Consider the following 15,339-nt stretch of genomic DNA (forward strand, 5'->3'; position numbering starts at 1 on the left):
ACCGTCACTGGTACACTACCAGCCACAGATTACTCTTCCTGCAGGTGCGAGAGAGTGGGAGAGATGGCTGTGGCTGATTGTGTACCAGTGATGGTGCCAGGAGGGATCGGCCGCAGACAGGCAGCGGAACCCCCTGACCAGAGGATGAGAACACCATCCACCAGGTACACGGTACATACACTTACAACTCAGCCAATGTTGTCTACCTGATACGCTGCAGGAAAGGATGTCCCGAGGCATGGTACATTGGGGAGACCATGCAGACGCTACGACAACGGATGACTGAACACCCGGTAGACAATCACCAGGCAAGCGTGTTCTCTTCCTCTTGGGGAACACTTCAGCGGTCACAGGCATTCAGCCTCTGATCTTCGGTAAGCGTTCTCCAAGGCGGCCTTCACGACACACGACAACGCAGTGTCGCCGAGCAGAGACTGATAGCCAAGTTCCGCACACATGAGGACGGCCTCAACCGGGATCTTGGGTTCATGTCACATTATCTGTAACTCCCACGACTTGCCTGGGCTTGCAAAATCTCACTAACTGTCCTGTCTGGAGACAATACACATCTCTTTAACCTGTGCTTAACGCTCTCTCCACTCATATTGTCTGTACCTTTAAGACTTGATTACCTGTAAAGACTTGCATTCCAACCATTATTTTGTAAATTGAGTTTGTGTCTTTGTATGCACTGTTTGTGAACAAAACTCCCAATTACCTGACGAAGGAGCAGCGCTCCGAAAGCTAGTGGCTTTTGCTACCAAATAAATCTGTTGGACTTTAACCTGGTGTTGTGAGACTTCTTACTGACTTCACCTGTAGCCAGATTTCTGTCAAGGCCCCAGCAATTTCCTCCCTTGCCTCCCTCAGTATTCTGAGGTAGGTCCCATCAGGCCCTCGGGCTTATCTACTTTAATGCTTTTTAAGATACCCAACACCACCTCCTTTTGATATCGACATGATCCAGAATATCTACATACCCTACCCTAGGCTCCTCATTGACCAAGTCCTTTTCTTTGGTGAATACTGAGGCAAAGTATACATTTAGTACCTTGCCCATTTTCTCTGGTTCCATGCATAGATTTCGACCATTATTCTTGAGTGGACCAACCCTTTCACTGGCTACCCTCATATTCTTTACATACATATAAAATGCCTTCGGATTTTCCTGAGTCCTGGTTTGTCAAGAACTTTTCATGACCCCTTTTAGCCCTCCTAACTCCTTCCTTAAGTTCCTTCCTACTTTCTTTATACTCTTCAAGGGCTTCATCTGTCCTAAGGCCTTTTAGACCTTACGAGTGCTTCCTTTTTCTTTTTGATAAGGCTCATAATATTTTTTATTATTCATTCTTGGGACATGGGTGTCACTGGCTGGCCAGCATTTATTGCCCATCCTCAGTTGCCCTTGAAACTGAGGGTAGTTAAGGAGTCAACCACATTGCCATGGATCTGGAGTCACATGTAGGCCAGAGCAGGTAAGGATGGCAGATTTCCTTCTCTAAAGGACATTAGTGAACCAGATGGGTTTTTCTTACAGTCGACAATGGTTTCATGGTCATCAGTAGATATCCCTTGTAATCCAGGGTTCCTGGTACTTGCCACACTTATTCTTCATCCTCACAGGTATATGCCGGTCCTGAATTCCACTCAACTGACTTTTGAAAGACTCCCACATGTCGGATGTTAATTTACCCTCAAACAGCCTCCCCCAATCTAATTTCTCCAGATCCTGCCTAATATTGTTGTACAGTAAGAAGTCTCACAACACCAGGTTAAAGTCCAACAGGTTTATTTAGTAGCATGAGCTTTTGAGACGCTGTCCCTTCATCAGGTGACTCAAAAGCTCATGCTACCAAATAAACCTGTTGGACTTTAAACCTGGTTGTAGTAGGTAAAAAATACCTCTGGGGCTGGTATGAGTCAAAATAGAATAGGCTTTATTCTCACAAGCTTGAGGGAGAACTTGACCCTTGAAAGCGGAAGCCAAAGTTCTCTCTGAACACAGAAAAGTGGGGATATATATACATTATGACTCCCAGCACCAGTCACGACACAAACATGGTCATGAATCAAAGTCCATACAACAGTCCTTGATCACGAAGCAGCAGTTCTCATGATACAGTCTTAGGTTTCCTGTTCTTCCACGGTCCTTCCTTTGAAGTTACCGGCACAATTGTAGCTGGCCTAGCGGGAGTCCTCCTTTAAACGGCCGTTATCATGCCCCACATCTTGTAATTGCCTTCCTTCCTCAAACCACACACAAGCTTGTAGAAAAGGTAAGACTTTACAAACATTACATTTATATTTAACTGTCTGTCTTTATAAGAATGAAGTTAAAGATTGAAACCATGAATAAATAACTTGTATTCATGCCAGAAGCAGTATAAACAAGGGGATTAGCCATAATGAAGGGTCATGCTTGTGATACATTCTAAGTACAAAGTTCAACCTTTTAGGTACAAAATACATTAACCCTTTCCCTTCTTCACTGGTGTTGTGAGACTTCTTACTGTACCTACCCCAGTCCAGCTCTGGCATCTCCACATCATGGTTACTACTAATATTGTTGTAGTTAGTCTTCCCCCAATTTAACACCTTCACCTGAGACCATTGCGTGCAAGCATGGACTACTTCATTATCTGAGAAAATACAAATAGAGATCAGCATTGTATAATCATTAGCAAATAGCTTATGACATAATTAGGGAAGAAAAGCCACTGAATAGAGTTGAGCCTATATTACTGCCATTAGAGACTCTTGTAGCCTATGTCCTGGGAATCTATTCTAAAGCATTAGTGGGCTTCTCCATGTATCGTTCCTTCCGCATTGGGAGCATTGGTGAGGTTTACAATAGGATTTCAAAAAGATGAACCAGGTGAAGGGAACTCATTGGCTGCACAGGTAAGTTTAAACACTCAAAGGCTGTAATTTTTGGAATACTCCTTGTGCCATATGCTAGAGGGAGTAGAAATACGATGAGAGGGTTGATCAATGTGTGGTTTGAAGCATGATGTAGGAGAGAGGGCTTCAATTTCTTGGTGCACTGGGACCAGGTTCGAAGGCAAGAGGCACCCTATTCAAAAAGGATTTTTTTGCACCTAAACAGGACTATGACCTTGTGGGGAATTTCACCAGTGTGGTTGGGGAGAATTTAAACTAAAATTTCAGGGAGATCATGGATTCCCTACAGTTCAGAAGAAGGCCATTCAGCCCATCAAGTCTGCGTCAACTCTTTGACAGAGCACCTTACCAGGCCCACCCCTCTGCCCTCTCCCCCTAAACTCTGCTTCCCCCCCCCACTCCCTGCCATTTATCCCAGTAATCCCTCTCACCTACACATCTTTGGACTGTGGGAGGAAACCAGAGCACCCAGATGAAACGCACGCAGGCAAGGGGAGAATAAACTCCACACAATCACCCAAGGCCGGAATTGAACCCTGGTCCCTGTTGCTGTGAGGTCGTAGTACTAACCACTACCAGTGTACTGCCCTACGGGCATTATAGAAATAGAAAAGGGGAATAAGATGCTGAAAGAAGTGAGAGAGTTGGGCAGTAGTAGAGAAGTAAGTAATCTCGTATTAGATAGGAGCAGACCAACAAGTTATAAAGCGTACATAGACAAGTTTAGAATACACAGCGTGGTGAATAAGGTTGGTGAACTACAAACATGAATAACCATTAAAAAAATGATGTAGTGATGGGAGGCACGGTGGCACGGTGGAATTCACTCCCACAGAATGTAGTTGAGGCCAAAATGTAGTCTGATTTCAAGAAGAAATTAGATATAGCTCTTGGGTCTAAAGGGATCAAGGGATAAGGGGGGGAAGGGAGGATCAGGATATTGAATTTGATGATCAGCCATGATCAAGATGAATGGCAGAGCAGGCTCGAAGGCCCGAATGGCCAACTCCTGCTTCTAGTTTCTATGTTTCTATGAAATTCGATGGGCGAAATAACGTGCAAGGTTACAGAAATGAAGTGGGGGAATGGCTGAATTGCTCTACAGAGAACCAGTGTGAATTCAGTGCACAAATGGCTCCTTTAGTGCCAATATGACTGAATCACACCATGGACAATGAATACAGCCTGAGAAGAAAATATGTATAAAAATACTGAATTGCTGTTGGGGGGCGGGGGCGGGGGGCGGGGGCGGGGGGGGGGGGGGGGGGGGCGGGGGGGGGGGGGGGGGCGGGGGGGCAGGGGGGGGGGGGGCGGCGGGCGGGGGGGGGGGGGGGGCGGGGGGGGCGGCGTGGATTTTCTACTCTTAATTTCAGGAGGTGAGATTGGTGGTGGAAGCACAAAGTCCCGCAGCAGTCAGAGTCCCAAAATGCATTTTATGCTGGCAGAATTTCCCTTTGTGATTGTTTCTTCCCCAATGAAGTAATGGGAATCCCAACATTGAATGTCGAGATCCACATTTGAATGAATTTAAATGTTGTCAGGTCTTTACACCTGATAGTGCCCCTGTTAGAGTGTCCATTCATGCCGTCATGAGGGCACGCTGACGTGAATCATGACAGGTTCCCACAATTTGCACCCGGCGAACTCGCCAGAGGTACACAAGTGAATACAGCATCCAGGAGGGTCATGCTTTTTAGCAGTGCCCAGGCAGCAGTGATGGGGGGGGGGGGGGGGGGGGGGCAGGGGAGGGGGCTGGCTTCCACCCCATTTCTCTTGCCCGCTCTGCCATTCTGCCAAAACTGAGAATATTCTGCCCTTGTTATCTGCTATTTAGCCTCATTAAGTTTACTCAACACTTGATATAAAGAGAACAAAATGGCACCAAATTAATTTGTGTTCAATATATCTTTTCTCATTTGTTTTAACAGACATTGTGATGGTATAATCCACAGTGAAATGTATTACAGTGTCACTGATAGGGCATGTCACCATTGCAAAGGAATCTCCGAGTTTTTAGTTCTTGTCTGAAGATTAAAGGAGGAATTGGTTTTTGGAAGGGAAAATAAATCACAAACACATCGCAACAATTTTCCTTCCATGAAATTTTGTGAGGGCCATACTTGCAATCGTATGATTTGTGCTCCTGGGTGATTGAAGGATGTGGGCAAGACTTACAGGAGAGGGACATTTCTTTCTATCTGATGCTACAAATATGGTGTATGTTCCTCCAAGGAGATGGTACCACTTAAACAAAAACAAGTTAAATACAAGTATCTGAGCTGATTAAAGGTATAATCCAACATCAGGTTGAGGTAATCTCGGAAGCTGGATTTGGGTCTGTTTTCTGATGGTACTTGCAAGAGTGACAATAAATACTTTTCACAATATTTTGCAGCTTTGGTTTAAATGTCGCCAGAAGATTCCAAGCTATCAAGAAAATGTTTTCAGTCTCAGTCAATCCATCTGTGCTTAGCAACTTAGACAAAACAGAGAGAGTGAATCGAACATCAATGAAGGAGGCATGGCAAGTAGTGGATAGAAGTTCACCAGGAGCAGCAGGAGATGATCTGCCTCCCATTCTCCGCAAAAAGAACGGTAAGGGATCTACAATATTACTGTCACTGAAATGTTGTCGGTGCAACCTCAATGGGCCGAATGGCCTCCTTCTGCATTGTAGGGGTTCTAAGATTCTAGAATCCCCAAGTACATGCAGTTTTTGCTATTGATACTTCAAAAGGGTCTGGACAATTAACTCCTTTATTGAGCTATAAGTAAAAAGGGATTTTTTAAGAGAGTGGATGCTACACTCTCTTAAATATATCTTAAAATCTGTTTTTACACACACTATTGCCATTACAGGGTTAATTGGTTTAATTGGTTCCATACAATGTATTGTGGATGAATGGACTTGGAAGTGCCATGGCTTGGTATGAGGGGTCATAATAGGTTGGTGAGGGGCATATCTTGGCATGGTGGCAAGGGGAAGCCATAGGGGGTAGGTGGGGGCACCTCTTTAAATGGGGCATTAGCAGCCATAAAGGTGGGTGAGGGTGCGAGGTGACATGGATGGGGCATAGGGAGTGTAAGAGGATGTATGGGGAAGGAGTTCCAATGCTGGGTGAAAAGTGAGAACAAGAGGGACCCTATCCTGGTTCTGGGAGGGAGGAGAGAAGGTGAGCGCAGTGGCGCAGGAGATGGGTCAGACACAGATGAGAGCCTTGTCAACCACGGTGCTTGGGAAACCATGATTATGGAAGACATATTAGCAGAGGAGACGAAGGAATTGAGAAAATGGGATGGAGTTCTTATGGGATGTGGGGTGTGAAGAGCTGTAGTCAAGGTAACTGTGGGAGTTGGTGAGCTTGTAATGGATACTAGTGGACAGTCTATCATCAGAAATGGAGATAAAGAGGTCAAGGAAGGGAAGGGAGTTGTCAGAGATGGACATGTGAAGGTGATAGATGGGTGGAAATTGGAAGTGAAATTGATAATTTTCTCCAGGTCTAGACGAGAGCATGAAGCGACACTGAAACAGCCATCAATGTACCGATGAAGGAGCTGTGGGAAGGGGCCGGAGTAGGACTGGAACAGGGAATACTCCTTATAACTCATAAAAAGAAAAGTATAATTGGGACCCATTTGGGTGCCCATAGCCACATCTTTTATTTGCAGGGAGTGAGAAAAGTTATAGGAGAACTTGTTGAGTGAGAAAACAAGTTCAGCCAGATAGAGGAGAGTGGTGGTGGATGGGGATTGTTCAGATCTCTGATTGAGAAAGAAGCGAAGAGTTCTCAGGCCATCCTGGTGAGGAATGGAGGTGCAGAAAGATTAGACATCCACGGTGAAGAGGAGACAGCTTGGGCCAGGGAACTGGAAGCTGTTATGATGTAGGGCATCAGAAGAATCGCGGATGTAGGTGAGAAGGGACTGGACAAAAGGAGAGAGAATGGAGTCAAGATAAGAGGAAATCAGTTCTGTGGGGCAGGAACAGGCTAACACAATAGGCCTACTGGGACAGTCCTGTTTGTGGATTTGGAGAAGGAGGTAGAAGCAGGATATCTGGGATTGAGAGACTGTGATGTTGGAAGGTGTGGAGGTAAGATCCTTGAGGAGATGAAGGCAGTGACAGTCCTGAAAACAGTGCCTTGATGTTCAGTAGTGAAGTCATGATCTAGGGGGTGGTAGGAGGAAGTGTCTGAGAATTGGCGCTCAGACTCTGCGAGGTAGAGGTCCCTATGCCAGAATACAACAGCCTCACCTTGTCAGGGGGTTTGAAAACAAAGTCAGGGTTGGACCTGAGAGAGCGTAGTGCAACAAGTTCAGAAAGAGACAAGTAAGAGTGGGTGAGAGGAGCAGAGAAATTGAGTCGCCGATGTCACACTGACAGTTCTCAATAAACAGATCAAGAGTAGGTAAGAGGCCAGAGGGAGGGGTCCAGGTGGAGGGAGAATTTATAAAATACATAATAGGGATTTCATAAATGAGTGAAACAACCAGTTAGTTGCTAAACATCCATTCAATGTGAAAATCTAGAAAAATATATTTCTTTACACCCAGCACTGCAATTTATCAGAACCTTTTACTTGGCAAATATTACAAAAAGAGCTGGAGAGGCGATCTTTATTAATTGGTGTGGGAGAAAATGCAATTATAACCTTGTTGTCTATGGAAGAAAGTAGTAAGTCAGGGTGGCTCACTGGGTAACTCTTCTGTCCCTGAACTAAAAGGCCCACTTCAGGACTTGGCTATGAAAAAACGCAGCCACTGGTGCAGGCAAGCCAGTGTGCATTAGTTAAATAGGGAGAGTTAGCTGTAAAATCACAAGCTAAACTTTAAAAAAAAGCGATGGTTGATATGAAAGCATTGTGGTGACTCATTGGAACATGGAAAAGCCAAAAGATAAAGAAAGTTGTCTATGGAGATAAATTTCTGGTGGCAAAAGAGGGCAGAGCCAAAACAGCCCCAGCAATCATTGAGCAAAATTTAGAGAAACAGAATCAATTATAAACAACAACTGATTTAAATGTCAATAGGACATGGGCCAGGATTTTCCAGTCCTGCCTGCCACCAGGATCTTCCGGTCCCACCGAAAGTCGATGAACTTTGGCTGAACTGTTGACTATCCCATGGTGGGTCCCACCATGACTGGACCAGAAAATCCCAGCCATGGACTTATATCTTCAGCTACATAATTTATTGATGGTGTAATGCATCCTGCAGATTTATTAAAACAAATTCAAAGAAAATTAAACTTATAATTAAAGTCACAAGTATGCTATGCTGAATCAATCTTATTTGCCATGTAAATAAATTTCAGCACAAATGGATCCAGGCTGCTTATCAATAATTTTGAATAGAGGATCACATTTTTAAATAATGTTTACCTGAGGTACCATGGTTTCCACAGTTACTAACATTGCTATCTGAACTGACAGTATTGCAGTGCATATCTGAGATAGATTACAACATGGAAAGCTCCTGAGTTCTTGGGAAATGAAAATCTGATAAGTAACAAATTGTTTCTGTTTGTTTTAACTGTATTATCAATAAATTACCAAATGAAATTAATTAAAAATGACATTAAATGTTATCAGGGAGCTCCGCATTCAAAGGCTGATCAAGATGCGGAAGGGACTTTGGGTTGGGTAGTAGTGGAAATTAAAACTATAATCATGTAAGAAAGAGTTGGATGCTCTTATGGAGGGAGGGATGAACTAAATTGCCTTATGGTCTTCCTGATTTGTATCTGTGATTTTGTGCTTCCAAAGGAGATGACAAGGAACAGAGTATTCAAGAATGGCTCAACATGAATTGCTTGTGAGTAATCATTTCTTACCTAGAATTTGCAAAGCTTTTTTTCCAATTGGGCCCAAGTAGAACCATTATTTCCCTGTTCTTTCTTACCTTCTTTATGTTACATAATAATAATCATCATGAATTAGCTGTTCCTCAATCCCTATGATTATTACCATTCAAATCCTCCTTGGACCAAGGCTTTGGTCCATCAAAGCCACGTGGTAGCTGGTGTGCAACAGCCACTCCACATTAAAATAACTCACACACAGTCATTTTCCACCCCTTAAAATGACGTTCTGGATCGGAAATGTCCGAACCCCATGTACAACCACAACAGTGAGAGACCGGAATGGCATACTGGAATTGTGGTCCAGGAGGTCAGGCATTTTGTCATTGACATCACACTGCCCTAAGTGAGACCCAATGGGCAGGAGAAGGCCAGCTCAAGGAACCAGATGGCGGTTGTACCTTCTTCTGGAAAGATAAACCAGAAGGCAGCCGCCTCATCCATGGGTTGGTTTCACCATTAAAACAAACTTGTTGGTCATCTCAGAGACTCCTCTTGTGGGATAAACAAATGCCTCATGATACTTCAGCCCACCCTAGCCCAGAATCATGCGCTACAGACCTCAGCGCATATACCCCAACACTGGAAGCGAGAAACAAGTTCAAAGAGAAATTTCACTCTAGTTTGAACAATCCTTGACCTGAGTCCCAATAGGTGACAAACTGATCCTTCTTGGTGACTTCAACGCCAGAGTTGGAAATAACACAGGTCTCTGGGGAGAATAATGGGTAGAGAGGGGGGTAGGGAAATCCAACAGTAACAGCCACCTGCTCCTGACAAAATGCCATAATCCAAGTGAGGAACTGCAAGGACATGTGTATCACCTGCATCATGACAGGAGCTGACAACTGCTGGATGGACCACTGTCTAATCCACTCTGTGATCAACATCAATGTGACCCCAAAGTAGCAATGGCAAAATAAACAATGCCACAAGAAAATCAACGCTGAAGTGCTGAAAGACCCTATTCAGCCAGAGCCTCACTGCCAGCCTGGCAACTCAGTGACCCAGAGATGCAGAAATTCCACAGCAACTGATGTGCCCCCAAAGCCTCCATCATCAGCACCTGCGACCAGGATATCCAGGAGCTCATAAGCCGTAAGCACAAAGCAATTCGGAGCCTGAAACAGCAACCCAACTCGAGAGCAGCTCTACAGGCGGCGAACAGCTGGTGGGTGGAGAGAGCACAAGAGACACAGGAGTTAGCCGACAACCAGAACACTCGACGTTTCTTTTGTGTAGTCAGAAGGTGACTGGCAAAGCAATCAGAGATAATATGAGGAAAGCTCTTTTTATGCAATAAGGATTTGGAATGTGGGGTTAATTGGAATTGCTCTTTGAAAGAGACAGCATAAAATCAATGGGCTGAGTGGCCTCCCTCGTCTCCATACTATTCTAGAATTTGACAACTTCTAATCACAATGAGGCTGAAGAAAAATGGCTGCTCCTGTTGATAGGAGTAATCAGAAGCGAATTCCACTCAGAAATCGAAAGCGGTTTCTTGAAGCATTGAAGTGTCAAGTTGAAAAGAAATGTTCAGTTTCCTTAAGTGATGAGGATAAGGTTTTCCTGGTTGCAAAGTTGAACTCAAAATTTCTAAGTAACTGCATTGTATTCAGAGCACTGTTCTGCTGCAGTTTATTGAGTAAAGTTGACACAGACTGGCTTTAAATTCTCTGGCACTCCTTCTTTCTGAAGGATCAGTTCCAACATTCTTCCCGGTGTGACAAAGGCCTTGGCCTTCTCAATACAATTCAGCAGGAAAGCATTGTCAACCCCTTGGCCATATCCCAAGTGTGTATGGATCACTAAAACATGGTGGAGAAGCAGTACTGGTGCAAATACATGGCCTCATTTTCCTTATCTGGAAGGAGAAGATCAAGCCAGGAGACCTCAGACACCCTGTCATTGTGACCATGTCTGACAAGTCTGACTGAGCCTCTGAAAGCACAGCAGAGGACTATCAGATTCAGTTCAGTATCGTTCCACTGAGCTGCGGGATCCAGCGAGTCTGCAATCAGATACAACCACTCTTCCCCCTTCCAATCTTTTCCCAACCTTCCCCCTTAAGCCTCTGACCCTTTACTCTGGCCTCTGACCACCAAACCCACACCCTGGGACTGACCTATCTTGTCCTGCAGTCTCCTCTGGACAGCGGCTGCCTCTCTGGATGCCAAACCTTCAATCAAGCTGGTTTACAGCCAGTGAACCTGTCTTTGATATCAAACACACACTTTGGCATTCAAACCTGATGACACAGAATGATTACAGGACAGAATGAGGCTGTTCAGCTCATTGAGTCCGTGTTGTATTCTTCCTGATGGGTTTGGGCTAAAACAAACAACTTTTTTTGCAAGTTTATTTATTAGTGTCACAAGTAGGCCTACACTGCAATGAAGTTACTGTGAAAATCCCCTAGTCGCCACACTCCAGCACCTGTTCAGGTACACTGAGGGAGAATTTACATAGTCAATGCACCTAACCAGCATGTCTTTTAGACTGTGGAAGGAAACCGGAGCACCTGGAGGAAACCCAAGCAGACATGGGGAGAACATGCAGACTCTGCATAGACTGTGACCCAAGCTGGGAATCAAACCCAGGTCCTTCGTACTGTAAGGCAGCAGTGCTAACCGCTGTGCCACCGTGCCACCCACAACTTGCTACAGAACAAAATGGATCAGTGAAGCATTAGCCATTACGCAAACCAAACATTCGATGACACGTTAAGATCAGCTTTGTGCTGTAGATCTTTGCCCAATAATGTCACTTCAAGAAGGATTCTTACAGTTGGCAGTCAATCTATCAGTCTGGGTTGGATTGAACTTAACCCAGATCCCAGATGTAAAGGGTACAGCACCTAATTGGCTGTGACATAGTCTCCCCCATCCTCCACAGTTGCATCTTTTAAAAATGTCACTGCCTCATCTGTTGGTTTGTTTTTCAATTCAGCCTCCTGTACAAAGCAATAAATGATGTGCCTGGGAACTCTAATAATAGCATGCTGCAGGCAATCTCAGGTATTTATTTTTGTACAGCTGTTTATTTTTAATATGATTCTTCACATCCAGGATATAATCACTCGCACGCAAAAGGGAGACTCTAGAGGAGGTTTTCCACTCTAGTCCTTCCCTAAACTGAGAAATTAAGCACCTGGAGACAGAAGAGGACTTGCAATGAAACACAGAGAGCTGCAGGCTGGTAGCTCTGAATTTGCTGACTTCCAGGCCAGGGCTGAGGAGGGCGGCCGGGCAACCGACCAAAGAAAGAATGGAGGCCAGGCCAGATAAAGCCAGCAGCAGCCAGGCAGTAAGCTAGGATCAAACGCAGTCACCAAGGCTTAAGGCCCTGCCACCCGAGCAAGAGATGAGCAGTCAGGCGGTACAAGAGCCAAGCAGGCATTGTCATGGTTTTCGGGGAGCAGCGGGGCGACTTGACCAGAGGCCAGGGCTGAGAGTGAGGAGGACTGAGCAACTGGACTGGTGGAATGTGCTGCAATCACGCTTCGAGCAGGGACATGGAAGATATTTGACAGTCAAAAGAATTTGTGACACCAGGTGGTCTGCTCACGCAGATGCTTTATTGGCTTTGAAACTGAACTTTGTCGATATGAAGGAATCTGATCAGACATAGCCACATTAAATTCAGAGTGAACGCTAAAGCAACATCCTGATCAGAGAAGTTTGAAAAGTACAATATTGCAGTTTTTACTGTTTTGCAGAGCTATTTACTTCAAAGAATTAATTCTGTCAGAAAATTGCTGCAAAATGTCGATACAACTTTATTGAATGCTTTACAATTGTTAGCCTCAGTTAGAAGTAAGAAAATCTTTAAAACCTGACCCTTTACCCTGTCCTCCAGTCTAAGTTCTATTCTTCAAAAGAGAACATATGCTGGTCTGATATAATGACTGGAGGTCATGTGCAGACAGTTATAACTGGAGAGTAACTGCCATTCCCCATCGCTTTCACTACTGGCCTTCACAAGGTCTCTTCTTGACAAAGAATGGACTCCTGCCCAGGCAGTTGCCACCTATATTGGACTTGGACTGGACACGCCACTTCATTGGAGTATTTGCTCCTGCTCTGGACTTTTTCTGGCTCATTCTGTCCTGCACTGGCCTGTGCTGTGCTGGAGTCATATCGTCAGCTGATTTCTCATCTTGTTGCTCATTGGCCAGTCCCATATTAGCACATGATGGTACTGGAGCATGGCGACTTCTTGTGAGCTGTGTCTAGCGTACCCTCTAACTCTACCTTTTACTCTTGTTCTACACGTGTAAAACTGTCCTCTAATTCTTATAAACTCTCTAACAATGCTCTATTTCAATTTGATAAGGTCCCCCATGGTCGGTTTATGATGAAAGTGAGGAGGTGTGGGATAGAGGGAAAGTTGGCCGATTGGATAGGTAACTGGCTGTCTGATCGAAGACAGAGGGTGGTGGTGGATGGAAAATTTTCGGAATGGAGGCAGGTTGCTAGTGGAGTGCCGCAGGGATCAATGCTTGGTCCTCTGCTCTTTGTGATTTTTATTAATGACTTAGAGGAGGGGGCTGAAGGGTGGATCAGTAAATTTGCTGATGACACCAAGATTGGTGGAGTAGTGGATGAGGTGGAGGGCTGTTGTAGGCTGCAAAGAGACATAGATAGGATGCAAAGCTGGGCTGAAAAATGGCAAATGGAGTTTAACCCTGATAAATGTGAGGTGATTCATTTTGGTAGGACCAATTTAAATGTGGATTACAGGGTCAAAGGTAGGGTTCTGAAGACTGTGGAGGAACAGAGAGATCTTGGGGTTCATATCCACAGATCTCTAAAGGTTGCCACTCAAGTGGATAGAGCTGTGAAGAAGGCCTATAGTGTGTTAGCTTTTATTTACAGGGGGTTGGAGTTTAAGAGCCGTGGGGTTATGCTGCAACTGTACAGGACCTTGGTGAGACCACATTTGGAATATTGTGTGCAGTTCTGGTCACCTCACTATAAGAAGGATGTGGAAGCGCTGGAAAGAGTGCAGAGGAGATTTACCAGGATGCTGCCTGGTTTGGAGGGTAGGTCTTATGAGGAAAGGTTGAGGGAGCTAGGGCTGTTCTCTCTGGAGCGGAGGAGGCTGAGGGGAGACTTAATAGAGGTTTATAAAATGATGAAGGGGATAGATAGAGTGAACGTTTAAAGACTATTTCCTCGGGTGGATGGAGCTATTACAAGGGGGCATAACTATAGGGTTCATGGTGGGAGATACAGGAAGGATATCAGAGGTAGGTTCTTTACGCAGAGAGTGGTTGGGGAGTGGAATGGACTGCCTGCAGTAATAGTGGAGTCAGACACTTTAGGAACATTTAAGCGGTTATTGGATAGGCACATGGAGCACACCAGGATGATAGGGAGTGGGATAGCTTGATCTTGTTTTCAGATAAAGCTCGGCACAACATCATGGGCCGAAGGGCCTGTTCTGTGCTGTACTGTCCTATGTTCTAATAATAAATAAAATCATGTTTGCTTGCATCAAGACACATATTGCAATATTGACCATCTCTATTGTCATGCTGACAATGGGTAGGCTTGGATTTCAATTCATCAATTACAGGCTTGTTTTCATTAGTTAAAAAGTATTAAAACAGTTAAGCAGTGATTTGTGTATTTTTCTGTATTTTTGTGCCTTGCATTGTGTGAGTTGAGGGTGGGCACAGTCAGGAGAGCATTGACATCATTGGGGCTACAGTTTGACGTTACTTGGGGCAGGCTGCCATGTCACCAGAGGGTGAGGCATGATGTCATGGGGGGTCCCGGAAAGATGGAGAGCTCAAAGTGCAAGTCTGCCTTTGCCTGGAGATATGCAAGTATATGAAGCAGGAAATCTCCAATCCACGTTTAGTCAAGGATATAATCAATCTATGTGTAAAAGGGATATCAGAACATGTTCTCCCGTGTGTCAGCAGCACTTTCCTTGGAGCTGGTTTCATTCTGTTACAACAATTTCTTCTAACACCCACCAACAAGGCTCTGAAAATTGCTGGACAAATAATAGTGAATTCACAGCACCTGTCATTCCTACTACATAAGAAACTCAATTTGTGCCAAGCAAGGGGTATGTTTCTTGCTCTTGATACACAACCAGTCGTATCATCACAAACTGCTGGATATTTTTTACCATGAATCTCTCAGACAGTTGGAAATTGTTGGCTTTGTGCCAAGAATGAATAAATCACACCACAGAAACTTAGTAGTATTTTATGTTGGAAGACTTTGTGATTTTTGATCCCGATGTGAAACTCGACCCTGCTCATGAAGAAACTGTGGTGGTTCACTCCATAGGTAGTAAATTGTCCCTAGAAATTTCAAAATTGTGAGTCTTAAAATTTATTTTCTTTTTCTTTCTGACTCTTCTCATAATCAAATTTTTCTCTATTTCTCTTTCCATCTCTAATTAACTGACCCCTAGTTCATTCTGTTATTCTCTGTCTCTTTCTCTTTACTTAAATTAATTGACCTGTAAGATAAATCATTGGACCTGTCAGACAATATGTTCCAGATGTCTGGCTGACTTCACCATTTCCCTGCAATTTATGCTGCAAAAATAAG

General features: G+C 44.4%; 1 protein-coding gene across 2 annotated transcripts in view; it reads left to right on the forward strand.

Moving 5' to 3' along the window:
• itprid1 (ITPR interacting domain containing 1) overlaps positions 1-15,339 on the forward strand; it is a 282,117-nt gene that overhangs the window by 46,717 nt on the left and 220,061 nt on the right. For both annotated transcript variants that reach the window (XM_078216648.1, XM_078216649.1), the window contains exons 2-3: positions 5,297-5,496; positions 8,670-8,718. In XM_078216648.1, the coding sequence (XP_078072774.1) occupies positions 5,340-5,496; positions 8,670-8,718 (206 nt within the window). In that variant the 5' untranslated portion in view covers positions 5,297-5,339. The remainder of the gene's footprint in view (positions 1-5,296; positions 5,497-8,669; positions 8,719-15,339) is intronic.

Source organism: Mustelus asterias, chromosome 7 (assembly GCF_964213995.1).
Source record: "Mustelus asterias chromosome 7, sMusAst1.hap1.1, whole genome shotgun sequence".
In the NCBI taxonomy this organism is placed as follows: domain Eukaryota; kingdom Metazoa; phylum Chordata; class Chondrichthyes; order Carcharhiniformes; family Triakidae; genus Mustelus; species Mustelus asterias.